The sequence below is a fragment of the Dysidea avara genome, chromosome 3, assembly GCF_963678975.1.
Source record: "Dysidea avara chromosome 3, odDysAvar1.4, whole genome shotgun sequence".
In the NCBI taxonomy this organism is placed as follows: Eukaryota; Metazoa; Porifera; class Demospongiae; order Dictyoceratida; family Dysideidae; genus Dysidea; species Dysidea avara.
In genome coordinates, this window is record NC_089274.1 from 5,684,113 (window position 1) to 5,693,679 (window position 9,567).

General features: G+C 36.8%; 1 protein-coding gene across 1 annotated transcript; it reads right to left on the reverse strand.

The window, feature by feature from the left end:
• Positions 1-164: 164 nt before the first annotated feature.
• On the reverse strand, positions 165-9,559 carry LOC136249059 (uncharacterized). Its single transcript, XM_066040962.1, has 9 exons — positions 9,011-9,559; positions 4,686-4,972; positions 4,189-4,297; positions 2,392-2,526; positions 1,231-1,558; positions 976-1,172; positions 795-923; positions 682-747; positions 165-632 (listed from the first exon to the last, which is right to left on the reverse strand). The coding sequence occupies exons 1-9, from the start codon at positions 9,350-9,352 to the stop codon at positions 507-509; spliced, it is 1,719 nt and encodes a 572-aa protein (XP_065897034.1). The 5' UTR covers positions 9,353-9,559; the 3' UTR covers positions 165-506.
• Positions 9,560-9,567: the final 8 nt, after the last annotated feature.

The following is a 9,567-nucleotide window of genomic DNA, read 5'->3' on the forward strand; positions in this document are numbered from 1 at the left end:
TTTACAACAAAGCTTCATGGACAGGAAATCAATCAAGTTGTTTGTTAGTTTCTGCTGATTGCACGCTTATTGTTAATGCACATGCAGGCTCACTGCTTGGATGACCTTATATGAATTACGAGTGTGTCATGCAAGCAGTATTGACATAATTATGAGTATCCAGCTTTCACTTTGACACTGGAGAGGGTGCATAAATTACATGTTCCAAATTCAGAGATTATAAAACATTACAACAACACAAAATTAATTATAAATAAAAAGAGAATGCTAGCTCTTCATAAATCAGTCAAAGCAAAACAAACAAACAAAAAAACTGATTACATAAACATGCAGAAAGGAGTTTACCACATTAATTATCTGCTATAAAAAAATTTTTTTACATGGAAATATTATGTAATACAAGTGACCAATGAAGTATCCACAAATTAGTGGTTATTAGTATGTACATAAAAAAGTTATAAAAATACCTGTGACATGTAATTGCATAATATTGTGTACCAGTTATGTTACAAATATGCCTGTGCTTCTAATGCAGATGGTCTATTCCTCCAGTCTACCTGTAAACATGATCGTACTAAACTAAGCAACTGCAAGTCCTTTGAAAATGGTCGAGTTTGCTCCAATTCATGTATCTAAATGCAATTATTAAAGCGTGTACTTACACTGAACACCACAGTTTACCTTTGTTGTTTTCTCCCAGAGTTCCTTGGAACACTGATGAGTTTGAGATAGCAACAGTGATGCTTCCTGCAACAGAAAATCAAATAGAATCAGTATTTTAATGTAACAAATACCTCTCTTTGTCCCAAAGCAGCAGTCTTCCCAATACAAATATTCAAACACAGACATCCAAATGACCACATGTCAACTGCAAATGTGTACAGTGTTTCATAAGGTCCTGATAGGGTGATGTGCATGGATACCTGTAGTTAATACGCATATCAACCAACTACAACACTATAAGCACAACATCACCTCAGGAGCCCGATATCCTGGTGTTCCTAGTGGCAGGATGGAGGCAAACTTGATCATCTGGTCAGTAGGCTCTTTTATACCAAGTCCTGGTACAGTACCAGCAGAGTCAAAGTCTCCAAGTTTGACTTGAAACTTTGAACTGCATCTACAACTCAGTGGCTGGCACTGACACTGCATCTTGATCATAATGTTGCTGGCTATATTTTAAACAGAAGAATACAAATAACTTTGCATCACACATTTATCACTCCCTACCTTTTATATCCCTATGAACAAATCCCTTGAAATGAAGGTAGGCCAAAGCATTCAGTGTTTCACGTAGGATAAATTTGATGTTACCATATGTAGACTCCCATCGCCTGGTGTCTCTTGTACAGTTAATATAGAGGTGTTTTAAGCAACCAATTTCTCTGGATAATAAAATTTGCCTCAAATCATAATCCATATTGGGCATAAAATGAAAACAATAGAATTTCTGTAAGTGACGTTCATGTCTTTCACCCATCATGACTGCCGAAAGAGGTAGAATGTTCTTATGGTTCAGTGCTGAGTGTACTTTGACCTCATTGGAACGGAACACTGTCTGTACATCAAATAAATATAATGCACATGACCAAGCAGTCAAGAGGGACATATAACATTCAACACACAAACACATCCAAGACACACAGTAGTGTCATGAAGCTGGTGCACCACACCAGTGTGCTATTAACAGAAACAAAATATGATCTTCATGCATACATAGCTGTGTGCTACCTTTCTCCAAAAGAAACAGCTTCTACAGTACAAATTCCTTCCACTTTCATATACAAATATAATGAGCTTAAACTTTGTCAAATTTTTCTCTTTGTTTTCAAAGTTGTTATAACCGATTACTTTAAATTTTATGATAAATACTCGTAATCAGTGTCTTCGAGGATTTAAAACCATCAGTAATGTCAATAATTATCTGAATTTACCTCTTGGTAATTATTGACATCACCAATGGTCCTCAAAGACACGTATTACGAGTCACTACCGTATAGCTGCAAGGGATGAAACTTCAATGAAGCCGTGTGAATTACAATTTTCACATTCTTAATTGATGAAAGTCTAGAAAACAGTTTTGGTAAGGTAATAGCTATATGTATAAACCTAAAACATTTCACAATTACGCTGTATATTTTCACAAAGTTATCATTACTCACGAAAATCGCAAAAATTTTGCCCCTCGAAAATTTCTGGCTATAAGGTATAGTACTCACAGGTAAGCAACCAAAGAACCTCATGCCCCTGTATTGTGCAACATGGGACAGTTGGCAGTTGCTTCCCCACCTAACACCAGTTCACACATACATGCATGCATGTATGCACACACGTACACACACACAACACACACTATATTGTACATGTATGCATGTATGCTTTATATGTTACCTTTTTAACAGCATATTGTTTTCTTTCATGATAAATAACAAACACAAATCCATTTCCTCCTGTTCCTATTTTGTTATCAGTAACTTTACTACTTGGTAGTGGATACTTCATATGACCACGAAACCTTCTGTCGTTCTTTTTAAAGGAAAGAAGTACATAATGACATTATGCTACACATTAACTACCTTAATTATATTTGGAGCATGAAAGTTAAGACACTGTATTAAACTGACTGAACAAGAGTTTTGTTAGGTTGTGTTAAGTGTTATATGATATGTGTGGATTTTTTAAGCTTGTTGTTTCACTTTGTATTCCTGATTTTACTGTTTCCTTTATGTATACCATATAATCAGTTAATTTTAGATGTAAAATTTATAAAAGGAAGAATTGAAATTTTAATTATTAGTTGAACTGAAGAAATTATTCTGGATCATAAAAATCAGAGTTGTAAGTGTAGGGTACAGCCAAATGGTTATAACACGTGCAACTAGGACAGAACACTGTATTCCTGAAAGTAGTACAGACTGCAACAATGGTCTTCTAGACACTAGCCCAAGGTTTGAAATAACATCAACTAAAATGCAAGGGTAGTTACTAAAAGCCGGAACGGAATGGAACCAATTGGGACGCGTGCCAAGTAGAAAAATCGTTTAAGACGGATTTTGCATCATTTACAGTGACTAGAATTGTGCTAGAATTCATTTCCTTCTACTTATATGCATGCTACAAATCGCTCTATCGGAGTTTCTATTTAATGCCCGCCACATGGCATGTTGTGCTCTTACCAATCCATCAAATTCTGTTTAATCCTGATGTAGAATTACTTCCTTATCATTCTAAAAGGTAAACTACTGTAGTATTTTCATGTTGTAGTCGTGTCCAAGTCTTTAGTAACAGAGAGGATGGTTTTCTGCATGGGTAATAATTTACGAGAGTTAACCACAGTGTATGTTAGTGGCTGTGAATCATATGCTTACAGTGCTTACAAAATAATAGTTTAGCAGGTTAAATGATAGTTTTTCAGCGCGATTTCTAGCATGCCTACAAGTAGAAGAAAACTAACTTCAGCACAATTCTAGTCACTATGTAATGGTAAGAAACGGTGTGCAATCTACAAAACGATTTATTAACTTGGCGCGTGCCCCGTTCCGTTCCAGCTTTTAGCACTACCCAAAATGCAACTTAATGTTGACTAAATTACTGGATCACATATGAGCAGTGAAAAACAGAGCACCAAAAGGTTGTAAATTGCAAAAGACAACTACATATTAAGGGGACATGCAACAATGTTTCATTGCTTTCCATGAGTCCATGTTATAGTATTACCTAAAAAGTACGGAAACAGATTTTAGATAGATGATATTATTACCTGACTACAATAGCCTCAAAATTGTATTAACTTTTCCTACTTGTCTAATGCACTAAACTAAATCAGTATTCATAATTGAAGCTGATAATTTTTAAGAACCACAAGCACGTCTGATACAAAAGAGTAGAAAGCAAGTAGAGATCAGTAAACATCACCATTTGGTTTGTGAAGCTACGGTAACCATAAAGCTGGAAAGTTTGGTGAATTTAGCGAGTGAGCTGACTTTTGCTAAACTGATACATATCTGTATTAATCTGCATACCAAACTTTTCCTTGCTGAATCCTATCATGGCAAATTCGCCAAAGTTCCCTCCCTTGAAATCTTCTGGCTATACACAGTATAGGAATTAATAGTGTCCCCCCCTAAACTTTAATGACTGCATTCTAGTAATTATACTATCCTTAAACTTCATCACACACTTACGTACAATGAAAACACAGTAGCCTGGACTTCTGGTGTAACATGGAAAGTAAACCGCTTTTCTTCCCTCATTATTTTCTGAGTTATCATCATCATTAGCAAGTTGTCGTGAATAGCTGTATAGCAAATACCAAATGTTACAATACTGATTCTCAGATAAGCTATACAGTTAAGCTGGTCACAGAAATTCATTATGACATACGTACAACATACACATACTAACATACGTAAGCAAGCAACATGGTCCTGTCAGCAAAAAGAAGTGGGATAGTCAATTATGTGTGCGTGTACTGTGGTATGCCAAAAGACAGACATGCATATTTTTATCTCCAATATAAACATTGGAGACTGACTAGAGTATATGAAATGGCAAGAACGGTTTAGCCCCAGTCTAGGAGTATGACCTTAAAGACAATGGCTAGCTTTTCTCAATAAGTTGGTAACTCTACATACATGTATAACTTAAATATGTAGCAACACAAATTTTTACTACGTATTATTGACCTTGGCTTCAAATCAAGCTTTACAATGACTCTATTTGTACCCGTTATGGTTCTTATCCTTTGCTTGACCATATACTTGTCCTGATGGGGCAGAGCTGCAAATGTCTTAGTGTTACATTCTTTAACAGTGTTTCCTATCAAGATAGGATAGGTTGGTTTATTATATCCGGGTTGCACTGGTCTTGTCCTTTCTGATTCTCCCTTCTCTGGAGGTGAACGTGGTGAGGTAAAATAAGGATTTATCCCCAATTTGTTTTCAAATGCATTGTTTCTTTCTCTGAGGACAGCCTAGAAACATACATAACTAAATTAAAGTTACATACCAGTGCAAGCAAAAAACAAAACTATGTTGATGCATTAAGAGATCAACTAAATGCATATTAAGTATTAATGAATGAATCACTTTCAGTGACCATTTCTGTCGTATACCTGTACATAATCAGCCCACACAATAAAGTCATTGCAATGCTACACATAGGATTATATTCTCTCATGTGGAAGAGCATATCAACAGTTTAGTGGTTTTGTTGGAAACTTTGAGTTACAGTTTCGACAAGATGCTCCTGGCTGGATGGCGGTGCTGCTAGTGAAACAATCTTTTAGTATGTACTGGTAATTCCTAAGAGCCTTTTTTTCAGCACAAGATACATGGTATCACAATTTTCTATCTACCTGCTACTAACATTATACAAGCATGACTTGATAGCTCTTTGCTCTTATGAAAAACTTTGGTCAGGTCTGAATTCCACACTGGCATACAGTATAGCTGTTACAAAGCTCTTAAAGTGCAAACTGTTGGTGCAATAGTTGCATCTACATCAGCCTTACTTCTAGAGTATGTTTCGTAGAACTCATGGATGACACTTGGAGAGGATAAATGCTCTTGGCTACTCATCCAACGTACCAAATAAAACTTTTAAATATAAAATATGGGGTGGATTCCTTCTGACTTGCTTTGTGTAGGAAACTACCAGTACAGTGTAATTAGCATGTCTAAGGACAGACATAGAGTGGGTGACCATTTGATTAAGGAAATGTAGAAAGTTACAAAAGGCAAAATCCTGTGTGAAAAAAGTAGGGCTAAAACGAATATTCTAAATGAAAGAGAACGGATATTTTTAGTCAACAATGAATAATAGAATATTCTATATATAGTGTAATACTGAAATACAGTATATGTGTTATTTCTTATTATTTGTATTCAATTGTAAAACATCATTAAAATTTGGTATCTTAAAACCTCAGTATAGGCAGCTTTTGAAATAAGTGTCTGATGATGCCAGTAGCTACTAGAGGTGTACTGATAAGGATTTTTCAGTTGTATCAATATCCGATTAATTTGTACCTAAAGCTGATACTGTATACCGATTAAATTATTGTATATTCTGTAAAGTGTAAATCAAATAGCACTACAGGTGTAGCTACTGCATGATATATATTCTAATGTTTTGTTGCATTGAGAAAAGAGAAGTAATGTAACTTTACTATATTGCACAACTACCTATGGTGGTGTGGCCTCTATCACACAACCCAGACAATTAGGCACCACAAATATTTTAACAGATGCTCCCTTGTCTGGATTACTCCATGTTTTGATTAGTTACCAAGATGGCTGTTATACACAGGTGATCACTTTAGCATTCCTGTAGTGCAGTTTTTTATTCTTAAAGTGTGGCTAGCAGCTACTGTTCTGGGTAAGAATATTTTAGCACTAATAGCAGTATTGACACGCACAATCATATGGCTTCTTATAACTTGGCGTTTTATAGAATAGTATAGAGAAGCTTACTGTTTGTTTGTAGTGAGCAAAAAGCTTTTCATAGCTGGCCATGCAAACTACTCGATTCATAGAGCGTTTAAGCCCATTATTACTGAATATGGAAGGCATATCGGCAACCAATCTGATCGCCCTCGCGATCACCAATCCGATTGTCAGTACATCTCTAATCCAGTGTCTGATGCTGGTGAAGTTGTAGAGACTGACAAAGATTCCTCATTACCAGTGTCCACCATCTTTACTGTAATTTTGATGTTTCGAATTACAATAATTGCTTCGAACGAATTCGAATCGAATACGAATATTCGGCACATTCGTTTTAGCCCTTTTAAAAAAAAGCACAATTGAACAAGTTGATGTGGTCATACAAGTTAAAGAGAGATAATCGGTGATCAAAGATACACCATACAATTATACAGCCACTGGACTACCAACTGTCGAAATACAAGCTCTGAGAAACTGTCAAAAGTAAAATTTGTGTTATAAACCCACAACATATATGTTGTGTGTTATGAACCCTTGAGGCTGCCCTTCATTTTTGTTCACATATGTAGGGGATATGCCCCATTTCAAGTCGAAGAGATACGCAGCATCATATGTATGCATTTCCTAGTAGCCTGAAAGGCCTACTATGGTGTTCTTCAGTAATTAAATACCTGAAGAGCCCAATGGGAAGGTTGTTCATGAAGTTTGTAGAGTAGGTACACCTATATATCAAACTGGCAAAAAGAAACTACCTCAGTGCAACGCTTACTTAAATATACAGGCTTCATATACGTAGTGCTCAATTCTCATAGGTTGACTGCTTTTACCACTAAAGAATTTGCTCACATGGGTGCATACGGATGGATGGATGGATGGACGGACGGATGGATGGATAGATAGGTGCACACACAGACACACACTTTTACGAAAAACAATTTCAGTAAACCAGGAGTGCGCCTACAGCCGGCACTTGACTGGCTGTGGGTGTGCGCCTGGTTTGAAAATTTTCACATTTGGCAAGGGGAAACAAAGCTTTACAATTTTATTTGCTGACTATCTAGTCAGGCAAAGCATGCAGAGCAATAAGCAGTCAGTCTGCCTGCAGTCAGCTAGTTGATAATGTTTCAAAGCAGGTGTAGATGACCTCCCTTGTCATAATTATTGCCTTTTTTTCTGTGATCCCTACTCAAATGTAAAATTTCTAACTTGTTGTTATACTTGTTAGCTACTTGTTTTGCAGTAACATAATTTATTACCATCACATACCACATCAAAGGAAAGAATTGTACCAGAAATTAACTGCACGATTGAACACGAGCCCCAATTATTAATGACTAAAATGTGAAGTTACCATTCTACTCCTATTTCAGCTAAATTCCACCAATACAAAGAACAATATGAGAAGCACCTCTGTAATCAACCCAATTACTGTGGAATTCAGTTGAACACATCCCCCCCTTCCCAACTATCAATTGCAAAGTGGCCATTTTGCTACATTTCCAGCACCTATTATATAGCATTACAAACAGAGAACAGTATGAGACGTGTCTCTACAGTCAATTCAGTCACACTATGGAAAATAGAGCAAATAAAACAATGAAACCATGCCATGAGTTACTGCCAATCAACACCTATGCAGCAGCGGAGAAAGAAATGGAAAACAAGGAAAAAAGTAGGTCTATGTTGCGTGCATTGTACCTGCTGTGGTTGGCAAAAAGGCATGTCTGCTGGCAATATCTAATAGTAGCCTGTAGCCTTATCCGTAGTCAAGTTATGCTTGGTTGAAGGCATCAGTCAGGCAGTCAGTTACCAGAAAATACAGTTGAAATAATTTTCTTTAACACATAACCCAGAAAATTTAATACATATGCCTTGCACAAAGCATTGTAACTTCAAAAGTGTGTGTCCTATGGCTACGCAATTTACGTCATTCTACTCATGATGTAACAAGGATTAAATTGATACCTACTCTAACGCTAAATGGTTAGGCCAAACTAGCCATGCAAGTAACTTTTTAGTATGGAAACACGCAAATCCTTTACATACCGTTATAAAATGACCCATAACTCAATGGTGGTTGCTCCTATCACATTCCATTTGATTCACTGTTAAATTTTCCATCAGGCCATATAATGTATCTTCAGGTGTACGGTATCTCCCTTGTTTCCCTACCTTTTTTCTATGATCCCTAATCAAACATAAAATTCCTAAGTTTTCCTTATATTTGTTTGTTGATCATGAAGGTTTGGGTTTTTATGCTTCCAAAAGATTGTTTCAAATTAAAAAATAATAATAATGAAATTTTCTACTGGCTACCTGATGCCTTACAACTAAGGCTATGGGCTTGATTTTTTCACTGTTTGATGTTGCTGCTTCATCCCAAGACATGCCTTTTGGTATACCACACTACTGCAGTTTATACGCAATGCACGCATCATGGACTTACCTTTGTCCTCCTTTATAAGTAAATAAATACAGTACTACCATACTGTATGAGTGTTTATGACAAAAAGTACAATTAAGACATCAAACTACTAAAGAGCCTTCTAGGGCACATCTCATACCTGAAAAAGTCTAGGGTCTAGCACTGGAGCTAGAGTACCTATGGTAGAATTGTGTCTGTTATTCCCTCCAGCATCGTTCCCTTCGTCCTTTTTCGCCTTCTTTTCGATTTTTTCATCCAACGAAACCTCAACACATTCTATGGCGTCTTCACTGTCGTCTGAGCCGTCGTTCCGGTTAGTGTTCTCGTCGTTGTGCGGATCAGAATTCGCGGGATCGGCTTCAGGATTTGCCGCAACCTCTAGTTCCGAATCATCTTCACCCTCTACAATTTCTGAGTCATCGCTCTCTCCTCTTGATTCGCCTCTTTCATGTCTTTGTCCGCTTAGTTCGTGATGTTCCATGGTGACTATCTCGATACTGAGGTGTGTAAAGAAAAGAGTCCAAAGTTTCTCTACTTTTCTCGAGACTTTTCTCTTCTCTTCACCATAGCAGGACTACATAACTTTCTTTTTTCCGGAATTAAAGGAAAAAATTCTTTTCTCACACACACTGTCATTGGCTTGACCACATGCGCCATTTGCCACATCATCGCGCGCGTGGTCACATCACTCACGTG

Coding starts and splice junctions, on each gene's coding strand:
- LOC136249059 (XM_066040962.1), bottom strand. CDS start 9,352: ATGGAACATCACGAACTAAGCGGACAAAGACATGAAAGAGGCGAATCA. Junction 1,559..2,391: donor AACAATATGCTGTTAAAAAG/GTAACATATAAA, acceptor TTTGATGTACAG/ACAGTGTTCCGTTCCAATGA. Junction 748..794: donor CTGCTTTGGGACAAAGAGAG/GTATTTGTTACA, acceptor TTTCTGTTGCAG/GAAGCATCACTGTTGCTATC.